This window comes from Xenia sp. Carnegie-2017, unplaced genomic scaffold, assembly GCF_021976095.1.
Source record: "Xenia sp. Carnegie-2017 unplaced genomic scaffold, XeniaSp_v1 HiC_scaffold_16, whole genome shotgun sequence".
Lineage (NCBI taxonomy): Eukaryota > Metazoa > Cnidaria > Anthozoa > Malacalcyonacea > Xeniidae > Xenia > Xenia sp. Carnegie-2017.
Window position 1 is genome coordinate 2,753,186 of NW_025813469.1, and position 21,884 is coordinate 2,775,069.

At 36.5% G+C, this 21,884-nt stretch overlaps 2 protein-coding genes across 2 annotated transcripts; one reads left to right on the forward strand and one right to left on the reverse strand.

Annotated features, from left to right (window-relative positions):
* Nucleotides 1-3,163: 3,163 nt before the first annotated feature.
* LOC124436393 (conserved oligomeric Golgi complex subunit 4-like) lies at nt 3,164-16,157 on the reverse strand. The gene is given in 29 exon segments (XM_046986309.1): nt 3,164-3,416; nt 3,820-3,911; nt 4,128-4,256; nt 5,657-5,758; nt 6,189-6,272; nt 6,700-6,792; nt 7,040-7,093; nt 7,449-7,505; nt 7,889-7,951; nt 8,530-8,617; nt 8,856-8,924; nt 9,770-9,826; nt 9,946-10,040; nt 10,159-10,277; nt 10,997-11,036; nt 11,219-11,315; nt 11,532-11,587; nt 11,830-11,898; nt 13,039-13,049; nt 13,052-13,075; nt 13,146-13,247; nt 13,367-13,421; nt 14,580-14,655; nt 14,760-14,877; nt 14,994-15,126; nt 15,222-15,272; nt 15,586-15,700; nt 15,817-15,899; nt 16,052-16,157. Coding segments are annotated over 29 exon segments (2,256 nt in total). The 5' UTR covers nt 16,133-16,157; the 3' UTR covers nt 3,164-3,373.
* A 138-nt stretch (nt 16,158-16,295) lies between these two features.
* Nucleotides 16,296-21,349, forward strand: LOC124436389 (RNA-binding protein 28-like). The gene is made up of 6 exons (XM_046986303.1): nt 16,296-16,628; nt 16,721-16,903; nt 17,411-18,106; nt 18,631-19,209; nt 19,834-20,095; nt 20,486-21,349. The coding sequence occupies exons 1-6, from the start codon at nt 16,391-16,393 to the stop codon at nt 21,258-21,260; spliced, it is 2,733 nt and encodes a 910-aa protein (XP_046842259.1). The 5' UTR covers nt 16,296-16,390; the 3' UTR covers nt 21,261-21,349.
* Nucleotides 21,350-21,884: the final 535 nt, after the last annotated feature.

Below are 21,884 nucleotides of genomic sequence, written 5' to 3' on the forward strand. Positions count from 1 at the left end.
ATCAAATATGTATATGTAGAACGTAATGGAAGGGTGTATCAAAAGGGAGGATTATTTAAAGCGTATGTTATTTTGACAGCACAAAGAGAACTATTTTACATAGCTGTTTTGAACACATGCTCGCCACACATGTTTGCAGATGTAGAACGTCCAGGTTAGTATAGTCCTGAGTAGAACTGTTGCTGTTATTATTGACTGACGTTTCGACAACCTTAGCGGTAGTCATCTTAAGAGTTAAGTGACGAGTAAACGTTAGAAGTGAGAAGTACACGTTTAACTGTTGATAAGTTTGATATGCATTTGTCAAAAGAAGCTTAACAAGCCAAAGAGCATGCGAAAAATATATATTTGTCCCAATATATAAAGAGTCCCAATTTTAGAGATGGCTCCATCGCAAATTTATTGAGAATTACTCTGAGCATGCATAGTCAACTCCACCAACTCTCAAAGTTCATGGTCATGGTACGATCAAATGTATGTACTAGTACCGATCATGGAGTAATTAGCTCGCTCGATCAAAAATTTTCAAATAAATGATCTGCGCATGCGCAATCGACTTGACCAGTTGCTCAAGTTCATGGTCATGGCAACGACCAACTGCATCTACTAGCACCGATTTTGAAGTAAATAGCATGCTTAGTAACAATTTAATAGAGAAATCATCTGCGATGCACTCGAGCATGCGCAGTCCACTTATGTAATTGTTCATAGTCATGGCAACGACTAACCATATGTACTTGCACTACATTTGTGGCAATTAGCTTACTTAGTCGCAAATTATTAAAGAAATCATCTGGGCATGCGCAGTAGTGACTTTAAGAATACCACAACTTTCGTAAACCTTTGAATTCATGTATATGTATATATAAAGCTAAAACTTCAAATAGTTGATGTCAACTAGCAGTGGAAGCTGGTTGCGATATAGTATGCAGTGGCTTAGGAGCTCAACCTTCGGTCGCGACCGCACTCTCCCTGCGTACCCAAGCAAAGCCTATCGCAGGTGATCTCGGGGTCTGATGGGCGGAAGCTTGCTACGTATTGGCATCCCCAAGTAGGATAGCGTGGAGGGGCCGCAATCTCCAACCGAAACGCTAACATGTGCCTTACGCTTAAGAGGGTATCGGAAAGTATGGACCGAAAACGGGGTTTTTTGTTTTCAAATTTCATTTTTTTTGTTACAAAACAAACCAATGTTCATTAAATAAAATATGTTTAACTTCTTATAACACTGTGACTTTTTATGAAACTTATAATTTAAAAGAACCTTAAACATGTTTTATACAATATTTATTGGTTTATATCTTTCTGACTTAACTCTCCCATTTACTGTTTCTCATGTATCATGAGCAAACCATACAATGGCTTCGTGGCAAACAAGGATTATCTGGTTCCCGTTAGTGCTCTAGTGCTCAAATATCTTGGTGTATCGAAAGGCATGGACCGAAAACGGAATTTTTTTTTCAAAATTTGTTGTTTTTAAAGAATTTTTCATTTCAAACATTCCCCATGCTAGCAATACGCAACTGACTAAAATAAAATTGATAGTCAATGAAAAATATGCAAACCTGTCGTTTTTATACCGACAAGGTCTTTGTACGAAGCAAACACGCCGACGAAAACATGCAGTTAAAACGCCGAACTGCACAGAAATAACCGACGAAAAGATTTAAAAGTGAATAGATACGTAACCATACATAAAAAAAGTTTTTTTTTCATCGAATTTATCGACATTTGACTTACTTTTCACAAACATACCTTTCACTTTCTTTCCCTCGAGTCTTGGGGGCATCTAGCAGCCGGAAAGGTGATTGACGTGTATTAATAAGATCATTTTGATTTCATTGGCTTATTTTGATGAGCCAATGAAATTGGTTACATTTTATTGAGCTCTACCCATTGAGACATACTCCGAATAAAAAATTTATGTTTAACTCAAAATTTGAGAAACAAACAAATCCTGCCCCTTATTTCTATACATTCATTTATGAAAAACTCAATAGGTTTCTGAAGAAATGAATAATATGATAGGGTATCGATAGCAGAACTGAAACTTGTCTACTGGTTTGTTGAAAATCACTTGTTGAGTGATTATTTAGTGATGTTGATGATTATCAATATGTTAGGTCATGTATTTAACAACGAAATATCATTCGGCACGATAAATTAAAAATTTTTCTCTTCCAACCTAAACAATGTTAAAGTATCGATGACAGCATGCAAAGACCTAAAAATCTACCTCAAAATCTTCAAAAGTACAACCACTTTTATCATTAGGAATTCAAACAGTTGCAATTACAGTAATAAGCGCAAGGAATGACGTCAGTAACATTGAAAGAATAATTCATTGCTTATTAATAGTTCAAAGTAATTCTATTAACTACTTTAATTGAATTGAAACTCGTCAATTTGTGAAATTCCTCTAAGCTCGCATATCCTGTTTTCTAAAACCATGTACCACAGCCAAAGGTGAAATCTCGTCAATGTACAACACTTTTGGCTCAAACAACGTCTCCTTTTATCAAAAGCATATTTTTTAGCTGGAAGAGAGATCTTTTGGTCACATATGGCATTTGGCATTCTGTAAGCACATATTTGCTCAGAGGAAAGCAAGAATTCTTATAAACAATATGAGAGGCGAAATTTTAGCTGCAAGAAAGTCTGCAAATAAAATAAATTGCAGCAACCGTTAGTAATATGCCCCTTAATGACCGAGCGCGAGGTCTTTACGGAGAAATAACGGACCGAGGTCTCTTTGTATAGACCGAGCCCAAAGAGCGAGGTTTGTTCAAAAAGACAGAGGTTCGATATTTCTCAGTAAAGACCGAGAAAGCAAGTTAATTAAAAGGTTTATTATATGGCACTATTTGACCTGAAACGAAGCTTGCTTTCTTTCTCATCCTTGCTGTTTTGTACGGGTTGGCTTTCACTTTTCTAGTTTTCGTCAGTCAAAAATAAATCGTTTCAAATTTTATCGTCTGGAAAGTTGAACTATTTTCCAAGTGTTTTTCTTTCGTACATGGTTTTTTGTTTTGTTTTTTTGTTTTACTGTTTGCATTTGACTGTAAAATTACGCGTTTTGGACCGTGGTCCATTACGGAAAATAATGGACCGGCAAAATGTTTCCGAGCGAATCAAAGCGCGCCATTTAGCCGGAAGTGACGGCTGCAGTATAATAATAATATATTTTGACCACATCACATATGATTTCTCATGGCAAATTGTGACACCTTTCAAAAAGATGACATTTTTTATGAACATAAAATTACTACCTACAGTCAATATTAAGACAATCTAGTGATTGAAAAGGATGGACAAATTTCAATCTGAAATCACTGTACCATGCAGGAAGATGCACAAGAGCGCATGTTTTGCGTTAGAGTTTCAACCGGTTGATATCCTCCGGACGAAAGTCGACTCTAAAGGAAGATAACGAAACACAAAGCAGTTAATATAACTCACAATGAAAAAAGACAGTTGTAAAACCTATAGGAAGTCGTATCTCAAGATCTTCTTTAGACAAGTCTCAATGCTACAATACCCTCTGTATATGAAATAAACTTCTGGAATACATCAAATCATCAACCTCCGTTCATAGTTTTTAAAAGAAGCTAATTAAACATCTAAGTTAAAGCCCGTACCCTTGTGAAACCTTAGTTCGCATGTTCAATATATTCGCACAAGCGAATAACAAAGGTCCATTGTATACGACATTGATGCAAAATGCTTTTATTACTGAGTATCGACTTAATTCCTACCAGCTCAAACGAAAACATCGGATAATCCATCAATTAATTTATACAGAGATACAAATGACCAAACCTGAGAGCCATGATTTGTCGAACTTCATTCGGTGTTAATCGCCAGGTCAGCGGTCCTGAGCTTGAATCCCAGTACTCCATAATCTCACTCACCTGAGGTAAAACGAATGTTGCTCGAGTCAAGATTACCAAAGCAAAGAACCTCAACTAATATCTTTGACTACAAGACTGAAAGTATCTTAAAGGTAATATCAAAGATAACCTTACATACACTCTTCTGACTTCCGTCAACGGTCATTCCATGTTTATTTCCGAGAACGTCATCGAATACAATAGCAAAATAAAGACTTTAACAATCTACTAACTTACCCGTTCCAAGTTTAATATAGTCGCCATCTGTGTGAGTCTGGCGAACTTATCGCGCACAGTCCACTGTGTTATTGCAGTCAGATATCCGACCAAAGAGCGCAATTCTTTATCAAAGAGAAGGCCCCCAAGCTACGAGAAAAAAGAAAACTATCTTTTAACGACAAAACTATTTTGTACCTGGAAGCAAGCTGCACGAACACAACACAAGACGAACACGATTACTACAGTTAATACAGTTTAGTAAAAATGATTTTGAAAAGTTTAAAATATTCATTTCGCAAAAGCGATTGTCCCAGATTTGAAACTTACCATTATATGGTCAACGCATTTGACAATTGGCAATGATCAATAGACCATCACACTTGACCATTGGCAATGATCAATAAACCATCACACTTGACCATTAGCAATGATCAATAAACCATCACACTTGACCATTGGCAAATGATCAATAGACAATCACACTTGACCATTGGCAATGATCAATAAACCATCACACTTGACCATTGGCAAATGATCAATAGATAATCACACTTGACCATTGGCAATGATCAATAAACCAACACACTTGACCATTGGCAATGATCAATAAACCATCACACTTGACCATTGGGAATGATCAATAAACCATCACACTTGACCATTGGCAAATGATCAATAGACAATCACACTTGACCATTGGCAATGATCAATAAACCATCACACTTGACCATTGGCAAAGATCAATAAACCATCACACTTGACCATTAGCAATGATCAATAAACCATCAGACTTGACCATTGGCAAATGATCAATAGACAATCACACTTGACCATTGGCAATGATCAATAAACCAACACACTTGACCATTGGCAATGATCAATAAACCATCACACTTGACCATTGGCAAATGATCAATAGATAATCACACTTGACCATTGGCAATGATCAATAAACCAACACACTTGACCATTGGCAATGATCAATAAACCATCACACTTGACCATTGGCAAATGATCAATAGACAATCACACTTGACCATTGGCAATGATCAATAAACCAACACACTTGACCATTGGCAATGATCAATAAACCATCACACTTGACCATTGGTAATGATCAATAAACCAATACACTTGACCATTGGCAATGATCAATAAACCATCACACTTGACCATTGGGAATGATCAATAGACAATCACACTTGACCATTGGCAATGATCAATAAACCAACACACTTGACCGTTGGCAATGATCAATAAACCATCACACTTGACCATTGGCAATGATCAATAAACCAACACACTTGACCATTGGCAATGATCAATAAACCAACACACTTGACCATTGGCAATGATCAATAAACCATCACACTTGACCATTGGCAATGATCAATAAACCAACACACTTGACCATTGGCAATGATCAATAAACCATCACACTTGACCATTGGCAATGATCAATAAACCAACATACTTGACCATTGGCAATGATCAATAATTAAATAGCTATCTTTTTGTAAATCACCGTAAATACATAAGCACATTACCCGGTTGAACTTGGATTTGAATACAGCTTTTTCCAATAATGTGGCAATTTCATTTGTGACGAGGTACACGAGCGAATCATAACTTTCAGACACAAGAGGACCCTACAGGACGATGATGAAAACTATCGTAAAGGACATCATTACTCATTGTTTAGGAATCATGATCGGGTGGTGTTGCTCAGTGCCGTCATATAATCATTTTTTAATAGATTTAGTGTGATGAGCTTCGCCTCTCCCACCTGCTTTACATAATTGCGAAGTTTATAACAGGGGGGAGTATTTAACACTCTGGTGTTACAAATACTTTATGCGAAGAATGATAATCGATGTTTATACAAATGCTGTATTTAAATGGCTGCTCTATAAGCTATCCATTCCACAGTGGATAACACAAATTTCCAAAACAAATTATCGGCGATAGTTGTCATGTTCTGTCTCGTTCAAGACGCTTTCCCATATCATCAAGTTATAGCATGGATTCTTATACATTAGGATTGTTTCACCCTGCTCTACTTAGTATTTGCACAAGTACCTTAAAGGTAATGAGAGACGACTCCATAGTTGAAATAAGATTTTGCACAAAAGGGTCATTTACTTCGTATACAGCAAACTCATCCTAAAAAACAATTGGTAATCATGAGTTATCATTAGTAATCATGAATTATCATTAATAATCATTGGTTATCATTAGTTATCATTGGTAATCATTAGTTATCATTAGTAATCAATAGTTATCAATAGTTATCAATAGTTATAATTAGATATCATAAGTTATCATTAGTTATCATTAGTTATCATTAGCTATCATTAGTTATCATTAGTTATCATTAGTTATCACTTGTTATTATAATTCATCATTAGTAATCAATAGTTATACTTAGATATCATTAGTTATCATTAGTTATTATTATTCATCATTACTTATCATAAGTGAAAACTAGCATAAACAATCACTTAGAATAATGAACTGACAACCAACATAAAATTGTGTGACTTTTTTTCACATTTCAAACCACCATGCAGAGCTAAATACATGCACATACCTCAGTTATATTGTGGTTGATTGAATGAAATCCATCAATCTGTGGTTTCAATCGTGGAATGACGGCAACATCCGCTAATTGCCGACAGCCGACCTTAAAATCAAAACAATCAAATCCTAGTATTGAAATGACGTAGAGAAGCACAAAAAACTGCGCCACGTAAACGATTACATTAATGTTACACGTTGCAACAAACAAAAGATAAGACCTGCTTAACATAATAATAATAAGCTAGGTCTATTTAAATAGGTCAAGAGGGAGATCGAAAAATTTGAACAGCAAAACAAATCAATTGAAGAGTGTCTAACAATGTTGAATGATAAAATTACGTAACAAATACCTGAATGAGATCTCTGAATGCCGTGCTTGCGTTGGATAAATCCGAAAGACCACTCTATAACATAAAAATAAAATGTTTTACCAGATTTATAAAGTTAGTTTTATAGCGGACTCTGGAAAATGGTGACATAAGAAATGTTAGTTCGAAGAACTGTTACGAGTTGACTAAGAAATCAAATGGTAAAGACGTTTGAAAAGAGTTCCCGTAGTCTTCAACTAAAATTACACGAAAGCAAAAGCTGAAGTCCAGTCGAAACGTTTGTCAAGATAAAAGAATCCTGCATCCAGAGTAAGCTTCGTTATGATAAAAATCCTATTAATTAATAGCCTGCAGTTTATCAACTGTGAATTCCATAGTGGAGATATTTTCCTTGAGACAAAGTAACAGAGTTTGTCGTCATTTCTACAACCTCAAGTTTCCCTGTTACGTGATCACCAGCCATGCTGGTAAGCTTGGAACAGTCGACCTGAAGAATAAAATTACAACGACATCTTAAATATTCACAGTTTGACTTTTCATCTTCCTTTGCCATGTGAGAGCAAACATGCGTTCCATTGAACTGAAATACATGGAACGCCATCTGAAGCAAATAATCGAAGCCAAATCTTACACCCAGACACGCGTGTTTAGTGTTTCGAGATTCTCTCGCGAAGTGAAAAGTGATTGAACTATACACGAGCGTCTGGGTGTAATCTCGCGTGTCTGGGTGTTAGATTTGGCTTCAAAAAGTTATTAGGCTTTTCTATTAAAGGTAGCGTTCCATGTATTTTAGTTCAATGATGCTACCTCAACGAACAATAATGCTGGCAAGAAATACACGGGCAATTAACAAAAAGAACATAATCTTACTTCAAGATCGCGCTTCAACTTTTGTATATTTTCACATGTTGCGTGAAGATTGTTGAGGGCGCCCTGAAAGGTTCCAAAAAAACAGTGAAGCAACGACCATGTATAATTTTCATCGTAAAAACCTCACAGGACGAAAAGGCTCTTATTTTATAGTTTTGAATCACCATCAACAAACACGAAAATTTTTAGAATCACCATCAACAAACACGAAAATTTTTTGAATCAACATCAACAAACACGAAAATTTTTTGAATCACCATCAACAAACACAAAAAATATTTGAATCACCATCATCAAACACAAAAAATATTTGAATCACCATCATCAAACACAAAAAATATTTGAATCACCATCATCAAACACAAAAAATATTTGAATCACCATCATCAAACACAAAAAATATTTGAATCACCATCATCAAACACAAAAAATATTTGAATCACCATCATCAAACACGAAAAATTTTTGAATCACCATCAACAAACACGAAAATTTTTTGAATCATCATCAACAAACACGAAAAATTTTTGAAACACCATCATCAAACATGAAAAATTTTTGAATCACCATCAACAAACATTATCATCTTATAGCAACATGTACGACATCATACTTAGAGAAATTCATTTACGTGAACTCACGAGAAAGGCTTTTCTGGCGGCTGCAGTATCAGAACTGGACGAGAGTCCACCCTGTAGTTTACCTTGAAGCACACCAGCAAAATCAAGACTGAAAATGAACGATAAATCAACTTTGACAGTTTGTATGTGGGCTAGAGTCATGCGCAAATGCAACAAGGAATCAGAAAATGGATCCAGAGCAGAAATCTTCGAAGTAAAGATTTCGCCTTGCTATGCTAACACATCCGGGCATCCTCAAAATAGACTGCGGGTTCTGAGTGTAACATATTTTCAACAGTTTTACTGTCGATATGTATTTAAATTGATGAAATTAATGAGAAAGTCACCTTCCAGAAGGAAATCCTTGTTTAATTTTTTGTTGAAGAACGCCTTTGTAGTCTGTATCCAACAAAGTACTAAAAGATATAAAATTAGCTCTATTAACTTGATAGATGTCGAACTTCCGTGTCAATGTGAAGCAAGGACACAATCTTGAAAGGTGGCAAAAATCAAAACTCTCAATCAGAAATAAGTTAAAATAAAGTTTTAAAACCCATCCTATCAAACATTTTATAAACAAAACCTAGACTATCAATAAATACGGAAGAAGCCGATTTTTGTCTTAAAAATATTGTCAGTTTTGCCGCCTTTCAAGATGGCGGCTTGCACAACTTATAAATATACAGCTTCGTCAGAGTCAGGTATCTAGAAGACTAAGTTCGAGGTTATAGTGAATTTTACATTTACAGGTTGCTTCCAAAGCCCTGTATTTGTAAGAGTTGGGACACGCATGGTTCTCTGCATTTCGCATTATGATCAATGTGATTGGGTAAAAAAGGTCACATGGTTATCTAACTGCCATTTTTGTTCCAAAAGCCCAAATTAAAACCATTTTTTACATAGGAGATAAATTATGAAAAATTTTACAATGGTTTTATGTTGCGTTTCAACAGTGCAAATCAAAGCGATGACGATTAGAAATATACGCGCTCCTTGTGGCGAAAACAGTAAAAGACGTAAAAATTACATCCATCCACGGAATTAAATAAATGCTTTTCCATTAATGACATCTATAAACAACTGAATTCCAAAGGTTGAGATCGCTTTCTATTCATGAATAAGAAATCACAACAGAAAATATGTCTTCCCACCATTTAACTCTCTATATTTGCTGGCTTTTGGAACAAAAATCTATGCAATTTTACTTCCGGTGTCCCAACTCTTTCTGATGTAGGGCTCTGGTTGCTTCTAGTCATCTTACCCAGCGTGGTTCATCATTGCGCATGCTCCATCAACACTAACACTAGCCATTGTTCTTCTATATTAAAATAATGTTATAAACCGAGTCACAAATTTATTCCGAAATTCATTTAGTAATGATGTCACTATCAGGTTGAAAACATTGCCTGCACATGGGCTCTCATTAAAGAAACAAACCTAAGAGATTTTTGAATGATGAAAAATACGTCATCGACCATACTTGACGTCACAGTTTCCTCGTCATAGCCTTCAAAAGTGTCGTAATCGATTGCCTGAGATTGATTTTTGAAAATAAAGAAATCACTCAAGACAAATGCACGCCTTGGGGGCATAGAGTCGTGTTAAAGTTTGCACTCCTAACACGTGTCAATATTTCACGAAACCGCTGACCTTGCTAACAGATTCTCGCATGTAAAACTCCTCCATAATGATATAAGATCCAATGATTTCTTGCATTTTTCGACTGAGATCGCTCTCCGTGATCAGTTTTTCGAGTATCTTTTGAACATCTACGATAAATAAAACGATTTTGAAGAAATAGCTCAACTGGGGAATCGAGGAAAGTGCAAAGTTTCAAAATTAAAGACACTGTCTTTCGAATTGTAATGTGAATCAACCATAAAATGTTTCATACATAAATTTCATTTCCCAATCAACGCCATTGAACTAAAATACATGGAACGCTACCTGTAATACAAAACACGCGAGATTTTACCCCAGACACGCGTGTGTAGTCAATCAATTATTACTCCGCGAGAGAATCTTGAAACATGACACACGCGTGTTTGGGGTAAAATTTCGCGTGTCTGATGTAGGATTTGGCTTCAAATATTTGCTTGAGCAAGCGTTCCATGTATTTTAGTTCAATGATCAACGCTCATTTTATTTGGATTCATGTTGTATCATGAAACGAACATTCATCGACTTCATGGCGAATAAAGACATTTTTAACAAAACCTATCACAAAAGCTGCATTATCACTTATCGGTAGACATGGCTCGAAATGATTTTTTTTTAATTTTTTGGTCTAAACATGTACTTCTCATAAAAAGGATGGCTGTAAAGGTTCATACAACTTCTGCCTTTCCTTTTAATTATAGTTTAAGAAAATTTCATCCGTGTTTCATCAAACATGAATGTAGCTAAGAACTTTTCTGCTACATACTTCTTTTTCTACGGACAACTTACTATTCCACATCGGTAAATAAAAAAATACACAGTAAATCACCTTTCGGTTTATTTTCATCTGGCAAAACTTCCATGTCAGCCTGTGTATTGTAGAAAGAAGGAAAGAAAAAATATAAAAGAGAGAAAACTCGAAATTCACATAGGTAATTCAAAAAACCGTGGTTTTGTGTAAAAACACAGAAATATATCACGATTTGAGATGTGACGAATATCGATGGATTTAACAACTGCACCACACGTAAAGAAAAACATCTTTACAAACCACGACTTGATTCTTCAAGAAACGGAAATACAATTCAGTCCTCGCATTCATGAGAACAATCTCTCCGAGCAAAACGTCCAAACTTCGCGGATCTATTCTGCGAGAGAAAAGTAAAAAACACGGCTACCGTCTCACGGATATTGAGCCCCAAGGACATTGTCAACTACGAGTATTTTCTCTACGGATTCTCGCTGTGGTTTTGTGTTAGTAGACTGGGATCAATCAATCCCGTTTTCTTATTCAGCATTTAGGAGAGAAAATCTCCGTTAGCATAAAATTTGTGCAACGGAAAATGATCGACATTTCTACAAACCTTTCAAAGTTAGCACTCGAGCTCTTCGAAGTTGACATCTGTTGAATGGATTTTATCTGAAAAAAGAATCGACGCATGTCAAAGCCAGTGATGTTCAGCACAGCAACTGATATGTAAACAATTATCTGAATGTACAAGATTTCATGACAATAAACAATATGGCGATTTGGAAAAGATGCTAAGTCCAGGTAGATGAACTACCTTAAAGATCAGGGTGATATCTGTTCGTTATTTACACCTGACATCCATGCGAACCTCGTGCGGATATAATTGATAAAAATGCTATCATAAGCTTCACCTTGGCATAAAAATCTCTTTTATTTGTGAATTGATTGGTGATGGCTTCGGCCTGTCTGTCACATTCTTCCTGCAAAAAAAATTCAAAATGAGTAGCCGTTTTACAAGAACATAATGTTTTAGAACATTTTGTTTTAGGAAAAAACATTTAAAAAATATATTTATAAGTAATAATTGAAAACCGAAACACATGTAGAACGCTTCGACATTGAATTGAAGTTCATATTTTCAATTTAGCAAACTGTATATCAACGCTTTTGCTTTAAGCAAATCAAGCTTTAACAATCCTCCTCTTCATTCAAGATTTGAAACGTTCATTCGCGAATGTCAATTAAGACAACATGAAATTAGACTAGACGCCATTTTGGACTACACATTTTGTTTAATAATTTTAGGTAAGACTAAACAATGACATACATCTTGATAAACTTACACTACAATAAACTTCCCATACACATATACAAATCAATCATGAGTTATCAAAGCAAAATCGCCCCACGAACAAAACTTTTAATATTGGCTACGTGATCCTTTTGCAAATTACCCTCTACATTTCTAGGAACGATTTAACATTGATAGTCGCACCAACTATTGACTTTTGATATTGTGTACGAGTTACCTTGGTAAAGCTCTCCCTAGCCACTAGTTAACATTGTTGATTTCAATTTGCCCCACCAACTGTGATTTTTCGGTATTACTTTAGAGTTACCTTTGTAAACCTAAACTTCTAGCAGCGATTTACCATTGTTAAATTGCCCTCATTAACAATTAACTTTTGATATTGCCTAAGAGTTATTTTCATGTATTTAGTCTTTCAATGCCTGTTTGCAGTGACGAACAGTATGGGGGGGTAGGTGTGGCTTGAGTCCCTCCCCCCGATGATTTTGAAAGATATAAAATCTTGCACCAAATCCCTAAAATTACATCCACATAACATAACTGTGATATTGAATAAAGACTTCTGTACTGTACACGTACCAGCAGACGCTTAATGCGTGTTTGGGAATCCTTAAATTAAATTTATGGAGATCGAATTTTAAAAGTATGCAAATAGGCATGCCCTGGATTCTCTTTAGAAATCTCATGTTTTGAGGAAGAGCCCCTCCCCCAATATTTCATAAAGTGCCCGCCACTGCCTTTTCGTGTGTTTTTGCGCTTGATACAAACTCTATGATGCCATTGAATTAATTTGAGACTGAATTAAACGAACCTGGAGCCTTTTAAAAGAGGAAATATGTGTCCGGGTCCTAAAAACAGAAAGAAAATGTTTTGGCAAACGTTTGACAAAGATAACAGTTTCGGTTTTATAATCTTTACCATAGTATGTTTCAACAAGTGGCTGATGAGCTTCCACGATTCTCGCCACGTCCTCGTAAAGCATCGTCAACGTTTCGGCAAACACGACACTAGCACGTCCATCTGGTGGCAAGAAAAGCAACATCCCAAATCAATATAGTCTACCACAATGCACATCATAAGGCAAACACCTTGACATATGCAAACAATGCATAGATCTGTTCAAGAATACAATCACAAACCGGTATCGGGGAGTCCACGCGCGACCTCTTGCTTTTCCTGGGACTTTGTAGCAATCTATGTCAAGTTAACATTACGTCAAAGTGAATGGAGTATCGTTACATGTTTGTAGATGAAGTTCGTCCAGAGAGATTATACATAATATAAATCTTAACACGGTTTTTACATGCACATGAAAAACATGTGACTTTGACGAGATTTGAACTCGCACCTTCAGGACACTAGTCTGCCGCTCTACCTGTTGAACTACTAAGCCCACAGGGATTGGAGACGAGTCAAATCTCTTAAAACTATGTATGGATGAGAAGTTCTCGCCATGATAGCAGTTACTAGATGGCACCGTGTTTCGACTTTATTCCAAAGCCATCATCAGAGAGATTATATATAATATAGATCCTATTAGGATTTATATTAATTTCGTCCAGGTTATTAGAGTCCAAAGAAGGACTGTTGGTGTTTTAAGCCTTTTCCTCACTTGAGACAAAAGATAAGCATTCTCGCTTGCAATAAACTGCAATAAGGACAAGCATGAAGCATAATCATAAATAAGCATAATAAGAACGGAGAGTCTTGTTAATCCTCTGCTTATGTCTATGCCTCAAGTGAGGACCATGGGCCGGTAGCATGGATAGCTTTATCCATTGGATGGCAAATTTTTCGAACGGTTAAAAACTTCTTAAAAAGGAAAATTATAAGGTTTGAACTGACCAATCACCAAAATAAAATATTGCTTCTAAGATTACAAAAATTTATTTGTCCTAACGACAATATAAACAACTTTTTCACAAAATTCAAAAATTTACTATCCAATGGATAACGCTATCTAAGATCCGTGCGACGAGCCCCAGGCTTTTACATTTCATTGCAAGTGTAACATCATTAGCCGATGTCCCCAAGAAACGTGATGGTCAGATAATACGGAGCTTTAGCAAAGACTACGAGTACGAGTACTACGAGTACGATTTACGTCATTTTGGCGCGAAAACATTGTTGCGACAACAAAAACACGTAGCCGTATTTTTCACAATAAAAGGCTCGTTCTGTTGTTTATAGCTAAAACAAAATTTTGACGAAGCGACAACGACAACAAACTTCCTCGTGCCATTCCCTTACACGGTCAAACTTCGTATTCGTTGTCGTAGTCGTACTCTTGCTAAAGCTCCCTAGTAGCAAGTTAACGACGAGTAACGTTTACATAAAAATAAGTTTGTTTACCTGGGCCTTTATATATCGCGCAAACTTTTCTAAACCAATTTCATGAAGGCCAATTAACGGAAAGATCTTGAAGAATCTGTTACAGCAAAATTCAAAATTCAAAATTCAACCGTATTCGTTTCGCCCAACCGCATGCAAGTTGCGCAAGAAAATCTGACAGAGTTTTCCGAATGTGAGAACCTTTCTATGGAAGCACGATCTGACATGCGCACAGCTTCGTCGAATTTTTCCGTGATGAGTTTCTTGATTTTTCGTTCGGCATCGTGGATCAACGTAAATGCGTTCTTCAGATCGGATCCTATACACAAGTGAATACAGGTACTTATAGAGTACACAGGATCAAAACAGTTGCTAATTCAATAGAGTTCGCGCCCACTTAATTTTGGAAAATGTTCGACCTTTCAACATACATACCTTCTAAATCACCACCATCTTCAACAGCTTTTCGTAGCATATTTTCGTCCAAGGACAAATAGCTATGTATGTGTCCTGCAGCTTGTTCATATTCCTCGTGCTTCAATGCTTCCTGTACACCATCAACACAAGACTGAAGAGATAAAAACCAAAATTATGATCCATATCATAAAAAAACAACAATAATTTCAGAAAAAAGCCACGCCCTTCAACAGTGGTGAAAGGTACCTTAAGATCAAGTATATCTCCGGTACGATCAATGGCTGCTTGAACTCTGCTCTAAAAGTAACATTATGGTAAAGGAAAGACAGACATTTAATTTAACAAAGGAGCAGTGCAACCATACATGCAAATCTGGTAAAGAAAATCTGGTCAGATAAGCTTAAATACTCTCTTCTGTTCTAAACTTTGGAGTTACATGTGTACCAGAAGAAAGCATTAGTAACTTAAATGATAAAAACCAAACACTTATTTTTCCAATGCAATCAATTGTTTGACCGCATATCTCCAGGGGCATGTAACTAGTCAACTACATCCACCATTCCTCAACTATCTGATAATTAGGTAAACACTTCTTCAGTCAGTTGGCTACCTTTGCAAGATCCAGCTTCCTGACTTTGCTGCTCACTTTCACAGCAAGTTCTGCAGTATGCTCGATCATTTGATGTAGTTTATCAGCATCCCGTAATACAACTTGTAAACTAGGGCTACAAAGCACAAACGAGGGCTTGGGTTATTAGAGCCTTTTACCCAGAAGACTAGCTTCGTAGCAGGCATTAGCAGCTGAACAAAACAACACTTATTAAATGGAATTGATACTTACACAACTTTTTGAAGGGAATTCATTTTTACGTCAAGTCTTTGTTGTCCATCCAAGAGGGCATCCAATTCACGGTCGAGTTGCTCCTGAATGTTTTTGATGCAATGAGAATTAAAATTCTTCAATTCTAAATTCTAATCTAAGACACTTTTAATTTATAAATCAGGCATTTAAATAATAAGATAGACGACGATATCTTCATTCTTAGCCTACACTAGAAGAAAATGTGTATGCTTACTTCATGTTGCTGAATGAGAGCATAAGCCCTCTCTATGTCTTCGATTTCAGTCAAATTGTGCACGTCCACTTCGGCTGCCATGTTGGCAATAACAAAGTTATTTGCCCGAAACAACCTGCATTTGCAGGCGAGAATACGCAAAACTTGTGCAGTTGCAAAAACAGTTATAATTCAACGAATGAATCCAGTTGGGCAGTTTGAATTTAAAACGCTATAACGAAATTTATTGATGATGTTTCTGTTGTATTTTGCACTGTTCATTTACTAGAATCATTCATAAACAAATAAAGCAGTTGATTAGGAGAATGTTTCGGAAAGATTAGGAAAAGTAATCTGGAAATGCGATATTTTGAAGCGGAAACACGAGCACGTGCTGTTTATATTTTTGAAGTTTTTAACATGGCGAAAGAAGAAGAAGAAGAAGCGAAGAAACTTTCGTCAAAAAAAGATGTACCATCCTTGAGTGCGACCACTTTGTTTGTGCGTAATTTACCATTTGTTTTCGATAGCAAAGAACTTGAGAAGGTGTTTAGTGACGTGGGGCCTGTGAAAAGATGCTTTGTGGTTAAAGATACAGGTTTGTTTTCATGTTTTGCAACTCTAAAATATGGAATAAGTCAATTAAATTCGTTTCCAGTCCACCCCTCACCATTTTTTAATTAATCATAGGTGATCCAGGAAAATGCAGAGGATTTGGATATGTTACATTTGCTCTGAAAGAGGATGCTCTACAGGCAAAGGAAAAAATTCGTGAAATTAATGGAAGGAAGGTGTTTGTCACATTTTCAAAAAAAAAGCCACGGCACATTCCTCGTGGTCCAACTCAAGAAGAACAGGCTGACATGAAACCTGGTAAGAGCTCTATAAATTAAAGTTGTATGGAAATCAATCTTTTGGTTAAATATTTATGATAGTTCAATTATAAATGAGTATATATTTTTGACAATAGTGGCCAACACATAGCTGTGGCTGTGACTTAGAAATACTTTACTGTAATTTTTTCATTTCAAAATAATTTGTGAACAGTTCTGTTGTAACCTGTTTGCCAATAATATTTTAATGGTATTTTGAATTGAAATGATCATTTTGATGTATGCAGACCTATCCTATGTTGGTCCCTTACTCTGACAGCTATGTAAAGAAATTGACTTGTAGTAGATGGCAAGCAGGTTTCAAGTTGATTTTGATCGTGAAGTATTGGTCATTGATGATTAGTTCCCATTTGAATAAAACTATATCATTCAGTAGGAACTTGATGTTTTCTGTTTTGTCAAAATTAGTTTCAAAAAAGTGGTATATTCACAAGCTAAATGTATTGAAGTTTGATGGTATTTTAATTCAGAACTTTGTGGTTCCTAGGCACTGCAAAAGAAAACGAAAAGACTGAATCGGTTGATGGTGAAATCACCACGGAAGCACCCAGTCAATTGTTGACAAAGGAAAAACCCAAGAGAAAGCCGAAGTCACAACGAAGCTCGGCGGTGAACGACGACGGTCGCACGATTGTTTTGAGCGGCTTTCCGTCCACTTTTAACATTAAGCAACTAAAAAAGGCGTGCAAAAGACACGGCGAAGTTGAACGATTTGTTTACCCGGTCGAAAATGAAGCTCAGCCGACAGCACACGCTATTTATAAGTTACACAAAAGTGCAAGGAAAGCAGTCACTAATTTAGATAAAAAGACGATAAAAGGAGTCGTTGTGAGTGCCGCGTTGCGTTCGAAGCAGAACAAAACTGTTTCACAAAAATCTCTAAAGAAAACTCGACTCATTGTACGCAATTTGCCATTCAAATGTAGCAGAGATCTACTCCAGGATTCCTTTTCAAAATTTGGTGAAATAACGGAGATAGTCCTTCCGACGAAAATGACTGGGAAAAACAAAGTGAAACTTGGCTTTGCTTTTGTGCAATTCAAGAATATTTTCGAAGCGGCAAACGCCATGGAAAACATGAACGGGAAACATATCAAAGGTCGACCGATAGCGGTCGATTGGACTGTACCGAAGAAAAAGTACGAGTTGTTGAAAGTTACCGAAGATTCATACGAAAATGGAGGTTTGTTGCTTTAGGTTTCTCTTGCAGGAACTCAGTCCCCAGAGTCTGTTTCTCGGGACAATTAACGTTTTAGCACCGGTGTTCTCTCTCCTTTAAATGGTTTTGTTTTGGCGGGAGATTTTCTGCAAGGCATGATGGTATTGATATTTTATTGCATGTGATTAACGATCGCTGTCAAAATACTGAATTGGGGCACCCCGTGATTTATTTAAAGTATTGTGGAGTCCCGCAAGAGGATTCCTCGATCCCCCACTAATTCTTATGTAACTCAGTGGGGCAAAGCTTACGGAGTATTCATTGTAATTTTAATCCGTTACTTTCTATTGTTTTAAAACTTTTATATACGGGGAGGTTAGGGCAATGTTCTCTCATTCACCACAATCTCTATATAGTATATATTTTTTACACGTTTTATATTTCTTCGATTTGTGTACCGTACGAGCTCCCAGGTATATGGGTTGTCATCATGATATGCAGTGGAAAGTATTGCGTAAATATTGATCATGTCCTTCTTTATACGCCAGATGATGAGAACGGAAAGGGAATTTCTGAGAAAGCCGGTGATGATCATATCGGTGTCGATGATATGAATGATCAAACTGATGATGAAGCTAATTTGGACGATGATGATATTGATGACGACAACGATGATGATATCGATGATAATGGCCTCGATGATGATAATGAGGAGGATGATGAGGAGGATGATGATGTAGATGATGATGATCTAGATGATGATGATGTAGATGAAGATGGAAACGAAGACATACATGATGACGTCGACATTGGTAGTATCGATGATGATGATGAAACAGATGGTGACAATGAGGATGAAATGGCTGACAAAACTCCGTTGAAGAAAAAAAGCAAGCTTCGTGATGCTCGTGAAGGTAAAACAATTTTCATTCGAAATTTACCATTTGACGCCAGCAAGGAAGAGGTCAGCGGTTTATTTGAAGAATTCGGCGAAGTTGATTACTGTAAGATTGTGATGGACAGTGTTACTGAACACAGCCGTGGCAGTGCCTTTCTTAAGTTCAAAGAAAAAGAAGGCGCCGCTAGATGCTTGGAGAAGTACGGTGAAGAAAACGAACATAGCGAAGGTATGTTCATGAAATTATTTAAGAAATAAAAAATGTTTACTGTGTTTGCACAGGCTTATACAAACCGAGGAGACCTTTGGGAGAACTCGAGAGCAGGTCATTGCAAGCCCCAGACCGAAGGTAGAGAGTTGCACATGCTCGAAAGTTCTCACAAACGTCTCCGGGGTTTGCATAAGCCATTGCAAACACGAGAAACGTCTTTTATTTCTTTTATAAAATGAAATAATATGAAAAAGACAAACATTTTAATTTTCCTCTAAAATGTATTCATGATCGATTTGCAAATTCTCTTCGTTTGATTGATTGTTTTGATTGATTTGATTGGTTGAGCTCTGATGTGTTTTGCACAGGCTAATGCAAACACGGCTCTAGACCAATCACTGCACCCATATTATCGTTTTTATTTTATAAACCTATATATTACAATCGTACAAGAATAGTATTTGTTGAACGAGGCAAAAGCAGTCGGGTAAAATAATTCAGAAGGTATTATATAATGTAATTTAAGGTAGCTGCTAACTAGCGTCGACAAAAACATCGGTGACTGAAGATAAACTTTGCTTTGTCCCGAGGAATTTTCACGAGTGAAGTGTAACTAACTATTCAACTTTTTACTGTACACAGATTTGATCATGCGCAAACGTCCCTTGTCTGTCACGCTAGCCGTGACTAAAGGAAAAATCCCACAACTGTTGGCAAAAAAGGACGATAAGAAGAAGGTCCCGCGTGATAAACGCAATTTATATCTCGCAAAAGAAGGGGTTATTGTTCCGGGCTCGGAAGCCGCAGCAGCATTGTCAAAAAGCGATATGCAAAAACGACGAAAAGCCGAAGAGGAAAAGAAAGCAAAACTAAAGATGCCACACTATGTTGTTTCTAAAACAAGGTCGGATTTCCGTTTAAAAGAAAATCTGAAATACTTCCATAAAAATACTGTAGCTCAGTACTTTTTTCCTACCATTTAGTACGATTTCCGTTTAAAAGAAAATCTGAAATACTTCCATAAGAATACTGTCTCTCAGTACTTTGTTGCTACCATTTAGTAGGATTTCCGTTTAAAAGAAAATCTGAAATACTTCCATAAGAATACTGTCTCTCAGTACTTTGTTGCTACCATTTAGTAGGATTTCCGTTTAAAAGAAAATCTGAAATACTTCCATAAGAATACTGTAGCTCAGTACTTTTTGCTACCATTTAGTAGGATTTCCGTTTAAAAGAAAATCTGAAATACTTCCATAAGAATACAGTAGCTCAGTACTTTTTTGCTACCATTTAGATTGTGCTTCCGTAATATCCCTCTACACATTGACGACACAAAGCTTTCCGAAGTATTACGAAATGTGTGCGAAAGCAAACCGAAGACCGTCCGGAAAGTGAAGATCATGCGAAACATGGAACGATTAGATAGCGCCGGAAATGCCCGATCTAAGGGATTCGGATTTGCCGAGTTTTTAAACCACCAAGATGCCTTGGAAGTACTGCGTGCCACGAATAACAATCCAGCGGTTTTTGGTGCCGACCGAAGGCCCATTGTTGAATTTGCCATTGAAAACGGTCTCGTGCTTAAACGATTGGAACAACGTAAAAGTAAAAACTTAAGAAAGGCAAAGGAAAAAGAGTCGACCGTAGTCCAAAATTCAAAACCAGGCAAAAATAAACGAAAGCACGAGATGCAGGGAAATACACAAAGAAAAAGAGCAAAAAAAGAGAGAGGAAGCAATGAAAGCGTCGACAATCAGAAGGTTTCGAATTTTGAAGGTTTTAGCAATGAATTGAAACATACCATTAGCAGTAATAATCCAAATGTTACAAATAACAAAAGAATGAATGTTGCAAAAGGAAGCAAGTACAAGAAGCGGAACGAGAAAAAATCAAATGAGCTTGCTTCAGATAAACTCGAAATTTTAAGGCCAAAAACGGAGAAAACAAGCCGACGGAAAAACGTCAACAAGGAAGAGGAGAAATTCAATAGCATTGTGCAAAAATATAAAACGAAATTGTTTGGTGAAAATTCAAAACGATTGAAGAATTCTCGTTGGTTTAACGTGTGAGTTAAGCGAAAAGGATTGTTTTTTTATGGTTGCATTCCATTCGTTTAGTTTATAAATATTGGAGCAATGTTGCTCCTAAAGTACGGAAACTCGCGTTCTACTGCTTTTATTTGCCCAACAAAATTCAAGCTTTCAAATTTTGTAGGGACTTGGGGGCTACAACAAGTCAGGTGTTAATTTCCGGGGGTGTCCACCCTTCGTTTCCTTGGCTTGACAGGTGCATAAGTGGTGCCAATTTCCCAATGAAATATTAATGCATCAAATGATTAAGCAAGAGTAATTGGAATTTATATTTAATGGAGCACACTTTAAAAAATATCTCCAAATCATGGTACATGAGTGACAAAATTTAAAAAAATCCTAGACAAGGCACAGCAGAACATGCACAAAACATTAAAACTAGACCACATAAACACACCTTAAAAATTCATCCCTGATCCATTTCTCCAACATTTTATGCTAATACTCATATGTTTACCACATCAACTTCTTTTGCGGAAGGCCAGAGCCATCCCTAGAATAACGTTAATTGGAGGGGGGGATATTCATACATTCAATTGCACCCACTGGTTTCTGCTGAAAGCAATTCACTGAAAGAATTAAGCAATTTACTTTTGAAAGAAA